The 14,695-nt window shown below is 40.8% G+C and overlaps 1 protein-coding gene across 1 annotated transcript; it reads left to right on the top strand.

The window, feature by feature from the left end:
- Nucleotides 1-6,499: 6,499 nt before the first annotated feature.
- LOC125378743 (toll-like receptor 4) lies at nt 6,500-14,447 on the top strand. Its single transcript, XM_048394701.1, has 2 exons — nt 6,500-6,562; nt 11,732-14,447. Exon 2 carries the CDS (start codon nt 11,737-11,739, stop codon nt 14,356-14,358), a length of 2,622 nt encoding a protein of 873 aa, XP_048250658.1. The 5' UTR covers nt 6,500-6,562; nt 11,732-11,736; the 3' UTR covers nt 14,359-14,447.
- Nucleotides 14,448-14,695: the final 248 nt, after the last annotated feature.

The raw sequence follows: 14,695 nt of genomic DNA, 5'->3' as shown, positions 1-14,695 counted from the left end.
GCATGTTCGAGTAATGTATCCGTGAATATCCACACAAAGGAACAATATCCCACTCGTCTGCAGCTGTACAAAGAAACTTATTCGATGTCACGTGTTTCTGTAACAATCAAATATTTTAGAGATGTATATCGTTTCGGGATATTACAACCCGTACGTGTTCGTTTCTCAACTGATCACTTGGATTAATTCAGGTGTTTCACATAGGTGTCAAGTCTCAAGGGTCGCCTGAGAAAGCCCACATGACAACTGTTTTCATAACGTCCACGGTTCCTAAAATATCAATTGAGTGATTGATAACAATGATCAATCAATCGACGTATTATCAGTTAACCCTTTGAACAAAGAATGTTGTTTTTACATCGGCACTTCACGCCATGATATGAGTGTATTCCCTATGTTTAAGTAAACCTTGACATGTAAACACTCACTTTTGACGTATCCACTGTGCAAGATAACAGTGATTAATCCGGGTACTCACGGGTGAAAAAACAATAACAAAGGCAACAACCAGTCCGGGGAATTGCGTTAGATCTTTGAATCTTGGACGCGACGTTAAACCCCAGTTAACCTTACCTCTGACTTCTGTTGTGACAGTGTGCTAACGCAATCTCTTTCAACAGGAACAGGTACGGAGTTAATCGAAGGAGTGACATTCATGTGTACATCCCATCTACAGCTGGTGTCACCATTTCCATCATTAGTCTATATAATATACTGATAATTTTCTGGTCTACCATAACATAGACATTACACGTACACTTAACGGTGCAGTGAATTCCCAATACACCCTAATTATGACCGTCATATCTTCAGTGCTATACCTATACAGAGCAGGGGCGGTCGGGTAGCCTAGTGGTTAAAGCGTTCGCTCGTCACGCCGAAGACCCGGGTTCGATTCCCGACATGGGTACAATGTGTGGAGCCCATTTCTGGTGTCCCCCCGCCGTGATATTGCTGGAATGATGCTAAAATCGGCATAAAATCCAACTCACTCACCCACTTTACAGAACACTTCACGGACATGTTATGTGGTATTAATTCGCACTTTCAACGTGGATAACTCTATCGCGAATTTGAGCATGATTTTGTGGTTCTAGCTATGTTCTACCACGGGACATCTGCCTCATCAATGCCAAGCCTCAGCTGAGAATTTGTTTGAGGTTGGGGCAGGACGCATCGCGAGATGGTACTTTTCTTTTCTTGCCGTAAAAGGCGACTAAAGGATCGGGTGGTCGGGCTCGCTGACTTGGTTGATGCATGTCATGGATCCTAAATACGTGGATCGATGCTAATGTTGTCAATCACTGGATTGTCTGGTCCAGACTCGATTACGTACAGACCGCCGCAATATGGGTGAAATATTGTTGATTGCGGCGTTAAACAACAAACAAGCAAACAAACACTGTGACTACACAACCTGGTACAAAGTCTGAAAAATTATACGATGCATGCACGAGCAATCTGTTGAGAGTGTACATCAAGTCAGATTCTCGCACTACTCAACAGAGGTGGCTGGCGCAGTGGTAGCTGTAATAAACCCTTCCGATTCAAAATGAAGTCGGTTTTTGGTTTCCTCATTATTCTGTCTTGTGTTGGACTGATACCTGGTAATGATACATCACTGGCCTCACTCTTTTCCAAGTAAGCAATCTCAGAAAACTTATCATACATGTAGGTCAGTAAGGGTCTGAGGTGGCGCAATTCCATGGGCAAACTTACGTCCCTTTGTCGTGTCAGAAACCTATGCACCCTATTGCGTCTCTGGGGGCATGGGTGGCCCAGTCATCTAAGGCGCCGCGATTCGCTGTGCAGAGTTGCGTCCCTTGGGCACGCCAGAAACCTATGATTGTGGGTTTGAATCCCGGTTCGCTCCGATAATGTTTCTTGGTTTGTCAGGACCCTACCCGTTCTCGTGGGTTTCACCGAAGTGGTAAACGTCTGACACCTGCATCACTTCTGGCTTTCCTCACACATAAAGCTGACACGCCGTAACTGGGCTACTGTTAGAAGCAGCGTAAAATCCAACCCACTCACTCACTATTGCGTCTCTAGAGTGAAAGTTTCTTTGTTAGAAGTGTTGGAAATTGTTATAAAGATATAAAGCTGTAAGGGCGGTCGGGTAGCCTAGTGGTTAAACCGTTCGCTCGCCACGCCGAAGACCCGGGTTCGATTCCCGACATGGGTACAAAGTGTGAAGCCCATTTCTGGTGTCCCCCGCCGTGATATTGCTGGAATATTGCTAAAAGTGGCGTAAAACCATACCCACTCACTCACTATAAAGCTGTATGCATGTTGAATCAAGGCCACGGGTATCACCATACATCAAATTTTAAGTGCTCTTCTTTCAATTTACTTTGCATAATTGCTTACAAACATTAGATGACAAATTCACGATACATTTGCCTCCATTGTGAATTTGGAGAACACTTCCCAACGACTTAACAAGATTAGATTGTAAATGAATCTACTACATATAATGTTTTTAATCACCCATTCATTTATTAGAGTTAACATTTGACATTTGAATTTGTTTCATGATTCTTTTAAACCACGTACATTGAAATTTGGCCAAATATGTTATAAAACAAGTATTCAAATGTAACTAGCCAAGGTAATGCTTGTCATGTGGTCGCCCAGGCAGTTCGGCTAAACTATAACCTGTACACATTAACGCCACGACCCTCAGATAAAGTACGAGATAGAGACAGACAACGACAGGAAGAGGCAGGGTGGTGTTTGTTTTCCTATGACAACATTGTGTTGAAAAGCTCAGGTAGAGTTAATTATTTTAAAATGCGTGTCACTTTATGGATATCCCAATGAAGCATTTAGAGTTTATATTTGCTGGAGTGCTTTTGTCCTCGGATGACAGTTTGGTAATGATCTGTATTTGAACAGTTGAATCCAGATATGTGTTTATGCCATTAGCTCAAAATTCGTGTTTATACACTTCAATGCGTATTCCCAGATCCGTGTTTGTACTGTCGGGAACCATTGTTTGTACTGCTAGCAACATATCCGTGGGACCTGATCCGTGATTGTACTTCTAGCTGCATATCCATGGGACCTGAACCGTGATATATTTTAGATACATATCCGTGGGACCTGATCCGTGATTGTACTTTTAGCTGCATATTCATGGGACCTGATCCGTGATCGTACTTTTAGATACATATCCGTGGGATCTGATCCGCGATTGTACTTTTAGCTGCATATCCGTGGGACCTGATCCGTGATATATTTTAGATACATATCCGTGGGACCTGATCCGTGATTGTACTTTTAGCTGCATATTCATGGGACCTGATCCGTGATTGTACTTTTAGATACATATCCGTGGGATCTGATCCGCGATTGTACTGTCAGCTGCATATCCGTGGGACCTGATCCGTGATTGTACTGTCAGCTGCATATCCGTGGGACCTGATCCGTGATTGTACTGTCAGCTGCATATCCGTGGGACCTGATCCGTGATTGTACTGTCAGCTGCATATCTATTGGTCCTCATCCGTGATTGTACTGTCAGCTGCATATCCGTGGGACCTGATCCGTGATTGTACTGGCAGCTCCATATCCGTGGGACCTGATCCGTTGTTATACTGGCAGCTCCATATCCGTGGGACCTGATCCGTTATTGTACTGTCAGCTACATATCCGTGGGACCTGATCCTTGATTGTACTGTCAGCTGCATATCCGTGGGACCTGATCCGTGATTGTACTGTCAGCTACATATCCGAGGGTCCTGATCCGTGATTGTACTGTCAGCTACATATTCAAGGGACCTGATCCGTTATTGTACTGTCAGCTCCATATTCATGGGACCTGATCCATGATAATACTGTCAGCTACATATCCATGGGACCTGATCCATGATTGTACTGGCAGCTCCAGCTTGTGTATTCATAGCTTTCGGCCATGCGACCGTGCCAATTTGCACTTGTAAGAGGGGTGCTCAAAGTACATGATCTGAGACTACCAGTTGGCGGACTTTCATTTTTGTGGAAGCCTCGGTGGCTGAGTGGGTTAGATTGCTGACTTTGCGTGCTGGCGATTAGGTGCCTCCCTCTGGCAAGTGTGGGTTCGAATCCCGGACGGGACTCACCAAAAAAAAGTACTTGAATGTGTACTTTACTAAGAAAATGTTATCCCAAATATAACATGTGTTACATTTGACCACTTTCTAAATGGCATTGTGTATTTATCTGAATGATTGCGACAAAACCCTTTGTCTATTGTACGACTCCATATAAATGAAAAGCAAGTATTAATGAACCACTATGGAATATGTTTGCGAACGCGCTCATCATCTTAACACGCGAAACAAGCTAGGATATCGCAAAGGATATGTGGCCACATCTCCCAACTCTGTGTAAACTCAAAGTACACATGAATAAATCTGTGTTTAAAATCTAAACGTACACGTCATCCTGGAAATGAGGGAAATATAGTAACTAGTTTTCCTAGTTACCTCCCTTTGACGTGTCAATAACGGACGATAATATTCTGTGTTGACAGCAGATCTACGCTCGTATATCATTTCATGATATTATAACATGAATAGACTTTGGTGGGTAAGTGATCGTGTTCAAGGCCACATTGAACAGTATTTTAGTTAATAGCACTAACATTTTCAAGTATATGAAGCTTACACTGATGAATCATATATTCATATTTTAGTGAAATCCACATATTTATACACATAACATAAGGGGTTCTCAGATTAGTGGTTTCTGTTAACTCGTTATTTTAAAAGTCATCAAATGTGGAGAGGTACTTAAATGTAATTTGGTGTTGTCCAATCGAAATCCTTTCGACACCATCTCAAAGCATCTCTCTTGGTATTTTTTTGGCAAAAAAAGGTAAATAATGAGTACTAGTTGTGAATTTTGTAACCATATTTAAAATTACATTTTAAATACATTTAGTACCATGAGTGAGAGTGAGTTGGGTTTAGCGCCGCTTTTAACAGTATTCCAATTATATGGCGGCGTGTCAGCTTAATGTGAGAGGAAAGCCAGAAGTGATGCACGTGTCAGACGTTTACCACTTCGGTGAAACCCACGAGAACGGGTATGGTACTGACAAACCTAGAAACATAATCGGGGCGAACCGGGATTCGAACCCACACTCATAGGTTTCTGGTAGTAGCATGATTAGGGCATGAACCTGTTTATGAGAAAAGTAAGGAAAAAAAGGAAAATCTATTAAATGTGAACGTAGCGCATGCCACTTCTAGGCAGCATATGGAAGTTACAACACAGAACTGTTTAAATTTAAAACATCAAATAATAGAATTTTATTTGCCCTATACAAAAGACGTTTCATAATGTTCAAATCGCCCACACGAGCATTGTGTATTCATTTTGTACGTTGTGATTTGTTTGATGTTCTGTGCTCGCTGTGGTAAGATGTCTTATGGACTTCTTGAGGTGGAGTAGTTAGCAGCTGTGTTCTCACATTCTGGAGTTCAAGCTTTTTAGAACTGTTAAAGAAAGTATACGTTGGGATTTAATCACCCACACGAGCATTGTGTATTCATTTTGTACGTTGTGATTTGTTTGATGTTCTGTGCTCGCTGTGGTAAGATGTCTACTGGACTTCTTGAGGTGGAATATTTAGCAGCTGTGTTCTCACATTCTGGAGTTCAAGCTTTTTAGAACTGTTAAAGAAAGTATACATTGGGATTTAATCACCCACACGAGCATTGTGTATTCATTTTGTACTTTGTGATTTGTTTTATGTTCTGTGCTCGCTGTGGTAAGATGTCTTATGGACTTCTTGAGGTGGAATAGTTAGCAGCTGTGTTCTCACTTTCTGGAGTTCAAGCTTTTTAGAACTGTTAAAGAAAGTATACGTTGGGATTTAATCACCCACACGAGCATTGTGTATTCATTTTGTACTTTGTGATTTGTTTGATGTTCTGTGCTCGCTGTGGTAAGATGTCTACTGGACTTCTTGAGGTGGAATAGTTAGCAGCTGTGTTCTCACATTCTGGAGTTCAAGCTTTTTAGAACTGTTAAAGAAAGTATACATTGGGATTTAATCACCCACACGAGCATTGTGTATTCATTTTGTACGTTGTGATTTGTTTGATGTTCTGTGCTCGCTGTGGTAAGATGTCTACTGGACTTCTTGAGGTGGAATAGTTAGCAGCTGTGTTCTCACATTCTGGAGTTCAAGCTTTTTAGAACTGTTAAAGAAAGTATACATATTTGAAGATACATCCGAAGACCGAAACCAGGCATACATGGCAACCGCGAAAAGTTGTGTCTGTTTAAATCATCAGTAAACTACACTCTGCTCTGTAACATAACTGCAATATGCTCACACGAGAAGCCAAGGAAAAGCCCAGTTCTTCTCATCCTCAACTGCCCATAATGGAACGGCGTTTTGATGGGAATAACCCACAAGGAGTGTGTTCCGGCTACGGATATGCGGTGTCATGTGATCTGTCCTGGATGTGCATGATAATATGTATATAGTAGACGCCGCGACTCCCTCCATCACAACTACGCCTAACTGTGCCTGCTGTTTGACTGGGTGTTGAATCACAAGTTGCAGGTGAGAATTTGTTTATATTTCATATTATATTATTTATTCAATATCAGTAGACAGCCTCTTTGTTAAACGTTAGTGATGTTTGTTTGTTGTTTAACGCCGCACTCAGCAATAGTCCAGCTATATGACGGCGGTCTGTAAATAATCGAGTCTGGTCAAGACAATCCAGTGATTAATATCATCAGCATCGATCCACGCAATTGGGATCGATGACATGCATCAACCAAGTCAGAGAGCCTGACCACCCCATCCCGTTAGTCGCCTCTTAAGAAAAGCATAGTTATATCACGCAAAGCGCAGACATGTTTGACACGTCAGTGAAAACCACAAGCACATATATGGCACTAATAGGCCAAGAATAATTATTGGAGAGAACTGAATTTAATTTGCTTAAAGAAACAGGACGGGCGCACAAGTCCTGACTACAATTCCTATTCCTTAATTCACAAGGGTGTTTTCTGTGTCGAAGTTCAACATTTCACTTATTGTTGTTTCAGGAAATTTCAGATGATATTTGCTTTCATTTTGTGAAATATTGTCCTGAAACTTTTGACGGTAGAGATGTCGGTATATATATGGGTACTCCTGGTTTAAGTTAGCCCCCAGGAGCCCATGATTCTCGGAGTGTGTGAGTTAGTGAGTTTTATATTGTACGCCGCTTTTAGAATTATTCCAGCAATATCACGGTTGGGGACACTAGAAATGGGCTTCACACATTGTACCAATGTCGGGAATCGAACCCGGGTCTTCGGCGTGACGAGCGAACGCTTTAACAACAAGGCTACCCCAAAGTCCCCTATGCTTCTCGGAACAGGCAACTCAATGAATCACGACACCAGTCTCGGTGATGTGGTAGATAGCGTGTTCCGCGAAGGCGATGGTTCCGCGAGATATATTTAGTCCAGTCATTTACTGAATGACTTGCATACAGGTTAATAATTTGAGTAAACATAAAACTTTAACGCCAGAGAATAACCGACAAATCACGAGAGGACACAGGTGCTCTCGAATGTTCTCGAAGGTTAGGTGTAGTATATTTGGGTTTAACGTCGCGTCCAAGATTATTGCACTTATATTGCGAGGTGCATTCACGTGTGTGTGTGTGTGTGTGTGTGTGTGTGTGTGTGTGTGTGTGTGTGTGTGTGTGTGTGTGTGTGTGTGTGTGTGTGGCTACAGTACTAGTCCGGACTGAGGCCAATTTGTAATGCTAGACCACTGAGATACCATGCCGTAGTTTAACATGAATACCCCACTCAGACACAGTACACTGACTCCGAGCCGACCAGTCCTTGTTTTAGCCCTTTAATGCCGAGCGCCAGACAGGGTAACAACAAGTACCATATTTTAACGTCTTTTGGTATGACGCGGCCAGGGAGGAAAGTTAGGAGGAAGGGAAATGTATCACGAGAAATAACAATAGTCTGACCCTACCATTGTTGCTCGTGATCTGAACCCCTTATTTTTATATCGTGTCGTTGTCCAGTAATAAGATATTTTTAATTTTCTACAACTAGTTTTAAATCAATCTGTGAAATATTGGTAGTTATTATACTGTCCTTCAGCGACAGTTTTAAAAAAAAGATTTATTAATGCCGACGTGAATTAAAATTAAACTCCCTCACTCATAACAATGGTCAGTTTATGTGTACCTCCTCAAAAAAGGTTGGCTGTTTGTTGTTTAACGCCGCACTCAGCGATATTCAAGCTATATGGCGGCGGTCTGTAAATAATCCAGTGATTAATATCATGAGCATCGATCCACACAATTGAGATTGTTGACCTGCATCAACCGAGTCACCGAGCCTGACCACCCGATCCCGTTAGTCGCCTTTTACGACAAGCATTGTCGCCTTTTACGGCAAGCATGGGTTGCTGTAGACCCCTTCTAACCCGGATCTTTACGGGTCTCCTCATAAAGGCGACTTTGATTGTTGTAAGATGGCGACTAATGGAATCGGATGCTCATGATGTCAATCACTGGATTGTCTGGTCAAGGCTCGATTATTTACAGATCGCCGTCATGTATGTGGAATATTGCTAAGTGCGGCGTTAAACAACAAACTTCAATGTAGCACAAGTCATAACAATAGTTTTTGTGTACTTCCTTATGAAGATTTGAAGTGAAAGTCAAACAAACACTCTTCCTTCAATTGAAAATGAAGGAAGAGTATTTGCTTCACTTCGCAACTATATAAGGAAGTACACAAGTGAAAATGAACCAATAAAGATCCCGGGTGGAATAGGTCTTCAGTAACCCATGCTTGCCGTAAAAGGTGACTATGCTTGTCGTAAAAGGCGACTAACGGGATCGGGTGATCAGGTTCGCTGACTTGGTTCATGCATGTCATCGATCCCAATTGCGTGGATCGATGCTCATGATATTAATCACTGGATTGTCTGGTCCCGACTCGATTATTTACAGACCGCCGTGATATTGCTGGAATATTGCTTTTATTGCTTTAATATTTTACTTGAAGCGACCAAATCCTTTCCATATTCATGTTTGTTTAATTGTTGTTCAATGCCGCAACAATTAAACACACATGAATATGGAAAGGATTTAAGTTAAATAACAACGTTGTGACTTTTGATGTCCGCTTAGTAAATACATTTCAATTGATTGATTGGTTTGTTGTGTAACGCCGCACTCAGCAATATTCCACCTATATGACGGCGGTCTGTAAATAATCGAGCCTGGACCAGACAATCCAGTGATTGACATCATGTGCATCGATCCAGTTTCAGTTTGCATTGTTTAACGCCGCACTCTGCAATATTCCACCTATATGACGGCGGTCTGTAAATACTCGAGTCTAGACCAGACAATCCAGTGATTGATATCCTGAGCATTAATCCACGCAATTGGGATCGATGACATGCATCAACCAAGTCAGCGAGCCTAACCGCCTGATCCCGTTTGATGCCTCTTACGACAAGACACTGTGGTAACACTTGACTGATTGTAAGTTTTGCCATTAAGTGGTACACATTTGAAATATTTCTTCTTAAAGTACATACCCGTGCTCGTGGGTTTCACCGAAGTGGTAAACGTCTGAGACCTGCATCACTTCGGGCTTTCCCCCCACATTAAGCTGACACGCCGCGATATAACTGGAATACTGTTAAAAGCGACGTTAAACCCAACTCACTCACTCACTCACTCACTCTTAAAATACATACTTCTCTTTATATCTTTCTATGGCTCGCGTTTCTTTTGGCGGTAAGTATAATGTAACAATTAACTGTGTACTAATTACGTGTTTGAATATTATCAGATTTGCATTCTGAGATACAGTGATGTAAGCATCTTCTACAATTAACAATTCATGTATGTAACAAAATACAAAACCCTATGCCGGAATTGTTTGTGTGAATCAGTCGATCAAGTAAAAATGCCTGCGTGACAAGACGAATCAACTATTTATACCCGAAAAAAGAAACTGCCTTATTTTAGGAACAGTGCTATAACAGGACATTTGACATTTCTAACAAGCAGATACATTAGAGACAGTGACTGGACTACATGTACGTAATCCGTATCAATCAAAGGTGTAAAAAACCCTGAAAATCATATCTGTCGGAGACCTACCAAATTATCAAGTTTTATCATTACTATATTTATTACAATGCAAATACTTTAGTGATACATTTTTCAGAGGATAGGGCATACACACAAGTATATTGCTTCCGTGTGTTAATGCAGGTTGTACTTGGCATCTTAGTTCTCAGTTTCATACCGGATGTATTTCTGAATTTGTATATGGGACCATGCGCACAGCATGACAATTACTTGCTATTCGTCAGTCTACAACACACATAACACGGTCAAACAACTTTGGGCACCGCTTTTGCAAGTTGTTTAGTACAATAATGTTTTATTAAAATCTATTTCAGTTTGTTTTCACCATTTTCCCTATTCCATGCATGTTTATGTTGCTACATCTTTTGGCTCATGTTCCCAAGGATTATAAAACACTTTAATGTTTCTCCGTCCTAATCTAACGTTATAACATTCCAGGTCATTACCATCATCTAATACACAAGAGATGATACCAAGACATATTTAATTCGGTTTTATGGTCTATGCGGTCTTACAATTGATTTTATTAGTCTTTAAATCTTATGTCTAGTACATATTTTCACAAACAGGGCTGTTAGCTGATATAAGGAAGGTAACATCCAGTTGAATTCCCAGTTGACGTACTTACTTTTTTAAATCAAATATGAGGACTGTATACGACATACATTAGTCTCTTAACGACGTTTCTACAATTAACATTTTGAATAAGCCGTCAATATGCCAGTTGTGACAGGGATGATGGTATGGTTGCTGCAGATTGACAGTCGGTGTTACGTGCGTCACAAGGTAATTAGTACGGCATTGACCTTCTTGATTGTTACTATACTTTGAGGATTTCTGTGGCCAGTGGCGGACGTAATTCAAACTCCTTCCACACTGACACCGCATCAAATATATTTGTGTACCGATTACATAACTCTTATGGACAGGGTGGGGTGGTAGTTCACCGGACGACACTGTGTATATTGGGCGGCTCCTTTGATATCTCCTCCAAACATACTTTTATAGAATGACCCCATTAAACGATGATACACATCTCGTTGAATATATCAAGGCACTAATTCATCTTTCATAAACATTTTTTGTGTCTTTGTGCTTAATATATCCACATATGAACGAAAATGTGTAAAACATGTATCCACATTTTTTCTTCCTTGGAAACAGCATGTTTATTTTTGTAAATACCTTTGACCGAGACTGGGTAAAGACCGTATAGTTTCTGGACTTTTGGGTTTCCAGAATTAAAATGGAACGTGTTATATATATATTTATCCCATTTTACTAGTATTATTATGTTTGTGCTTGATCAGATTCGAGTTACAACACAATATGGTGTCAGGGTAGCACAGTGGTTAAAGCGTTCACCCGTCATGCAGAAGCCTCAGGTTCGATTATCCCACATGGATGTAATCTGAGAAGCCCATTTCCGTCGTCTTCTCCGTGGTTTTGCCGCAATATGACAAAAACTTAGTGTATTATGTAACATATGACAGAACCACATTTATAACGGAGCATCCTAGATGACAAACGAACACATTATGGGGTACATCTCATATTGTTATTGACAGCTTTAATTTGCTTTTTGATTTCAGCTAAGATGCTACTTTGCGTCCTGTGTCTGTTCCTTGGCTGCCTGACTCTGTCTGAAGGAGGACATCTCAACATCAGCTGCAAGCCTTGTGTGTGTAGTGTGGCATCAAATGGAAAAATTATCGCCAATTGTTCGGACAAAGATCTATCTTACATCCCCGAAACGATTCCAAATTCAGTATCATACCTGTGTTTGTCCCATAACAGAATTAATCCTCTGTCAGGTCGTTGGTTTCAACGGTTCACCATATTGGAACATCTTGACCTATCCTTCAATCAACTAAAAAGTTTGCAAGTGGGCACTTTTATCGGAGCTACAAACCTGCTACAACTGAGTCTCCATGGAAACAATCTTCCGCTAAACGAGACAGCATATCCAGACGGGATATTCAGACAGCAGAAAAGATTGCATACTCTGAACATTGGACAGAACAGCAAGGTCGCAGATTCAGTGTACCCAGATAAAGCTCTGAGCGATCTTACTGCTCTTCGGACACTTGTCATTGATGGTGTACGAAATGCCACGTTTGGGAATGGATTTTCGAAACTGAAGAATCTTACTAAGCTTACGGTATCAGGGGAAAGGGGCTACTGTTCAATTCAAAAGCTGCTGAATACATCTTTCCTTCACATTCCGTCTGTCAGGTACCTGGACATCAGCAAATGTGGAATCTACTCTATTGAAACAAGTGCATTTTGGCCACTGAGGCATATTGATACTCTAGACATCTCCAACAATCAGTATCTAGGATTTGATAGCCTTGGTGAAGCTGGATATGGGCTTCGGTTTTCATCTCTAAGAGTATTAAAGATCAACAGGATTGTGACAACATTTGCCATAGGAGTTCACATAAAGCATCACAATATGAGGTATTTCACTGATCTTAATGTAAAGGAGATCTATATAGATTCAAACAGAGTGGAACTGATCGATCAGGAATGCATCAGACTTTTAAAAACTGTGGAACTGGTATCCATGAAACACAACAGAGTGACATTTGGATCCTATCTCCTGAGTCTGAATGAACTGACAAATTTACGTAAAATCTATGTTGAAAACCAGTACGCATCTAATATCCCTCTTGTTGATTCTGGTACAGTCCCAACTCCCTCCGAGATTCCTAGGCTGCCTTCATCTGAGGCTCAACCAGTGGTTCAATATTCACGAATATGCACGCGTGCCTGTGAGGCAGAATGTACCAATAGCTCTTTGTGCTGGAACTATCATAATAGTTATTATTACAATGCAGAATATGAAAAAAACATAATCATTGACTTAAGTATTAAAATACTGCTACCTCCAAATGTAACATATGCAAATGTTAGCAACAGTAAATTGAACTATCACATTGGTGAGCTTAACTTCAATAGAAACCAACTTAGAACAGTCGATTTATCCCACAATGTCTTTACAAGGTGGATAGGGCCATTACATGAATCTCACACAGTTGAATACCTGGATCTCTCTGACAATTACTGTACATATATAGCTTCCACATTTTTCATGTTTGCTAGTGGCCTAAAAATCTTAAATATAAGTAGAAATTACCTCTCAGTTGCTCTTCAAGCGGACAGAAATGGGCAGATATTGTTCAACCAATCAAACTTGGAAGTACTAAGAATCTCAAATAATCTTATTCGGGAACTGCCTTCATCAATATTCAAGAGACTTACCAGACTCAAGGTTCTTGATTTAAGTTGGAACATGATGACCTCTTGGACTGTTGAGATTAGCCACATGATGCACCTCCATACCTTAGACATATCGGAAAACAGATATGAAGACATACCAATACAACTAACAGATCAAATTGACCAAATAATGATTCATAGAAACGACAGTCTTCACCTAAGCATCAAGGGCAATATCTTGAAATGTGACTGTCCCACACTAGACTCATTAGAGTGGATTACCAGGCCATATATTTCCATAAAAGAACCTGGCAGTACACAATGCAGATTATCAAATGGGGAAATTATTACATTTTTAGATATAGGAGATGTTGTAGTGAAGCTCCGGCTACGATGTAAAATTGTAATTCCTCTGATATCCTCAGCAGTGGTTGGAATAATATTTTCCATGTTCATATTTGGAGCTGGTATGGTATACCGATATCGATGGAAGCTGCGCTATCTATACTACACCACTAGACGGAAGTACAGAGGCTACCAGAGACTGAGAGAAGGTGAAGGCCATTTTACTTATGATGCCTTTGTTTCCTATGCTGATGGAGACAGAGCGTTCGTTATCGAAGACATGCGAACTGTACTGGAGAGACACTATGGCTTGAGGTTGTGCATCCATCACCGTGATTTCATGGTTGGGGAAGCCATTACTGCCAACATCATCAATGCTATTCAGTCAAGCAGGAAGACCATTGCTGTTTTGTCACCGGACTTTGCAAAGAGCGCCTGGTGTGACTATGAAGTCCACATGGCTAAGCTGGAGAGCATCCACACTGGAAGAGACGTCCTGTGTGTGTTGTGGTATACTGACATACCCGACACGAGAATCCTCAGTAGAGATATCCTTGACCAGATCAATTATGACACCTATATTAAGTATCCAACAGTTGAAAATGATAAAAGGGAGTTTTGGGAGAAGATCAAAGCTGCAATTAGCTTCTAAGACTGATTCATATGCCCCTAGAACCCTCAGCAGAAAGGGATTGCATTGTACTTATGTTAAGTGTGATCATTGATGCTGGCAGGATATTATCAGCAACATGTAATCAGTTTCACAGCAATAGTGTTACAAATGTGCATCTTGCGTGAATTGCAAGTACAGAGCTACTCGCTGAACTTGAATATACTTCATTGATATTTGTTGTGATTGGTGATCAGATATGGGTAAGGCCGTGAGGATAAAAGTGTGCATCACACTAAAATAGGAAAGAGAAAACATTTATTAGTAGCTGTGTATAGTTTGATATGAAATGAGAATGAGTCTGGAATTGTTTGTATTA

The sequence above is a fragment of the Haliotis rufescens genome, unplaced genomic scaffold (genome assembly GCF_023055435.1).
Source record: "Haliotis rufescens isolate VD_foot unplaced genomic scaffold, xgHalRufe1.0.p SCAF_13, whole genome shotgun sequence".
NCBI lineage: Eukaryota > Metazoa > Mollusca > Gastropoda > Lepetellida > Haliotidae > Haliotis > Haliotis rufescens.
This window is presented reverse-complemented; position numbering and strand designations above follow the sequence as displayed.

Coding starts and splice junctions, on each gene's coding strand:
- LOC125378743 (XM_048394701.1), top strand. CDS start 11,737: ATGCTACTTTGCGTCCTGTGTCTGTTCCTTGGCTGCCTGACTCTGTCT.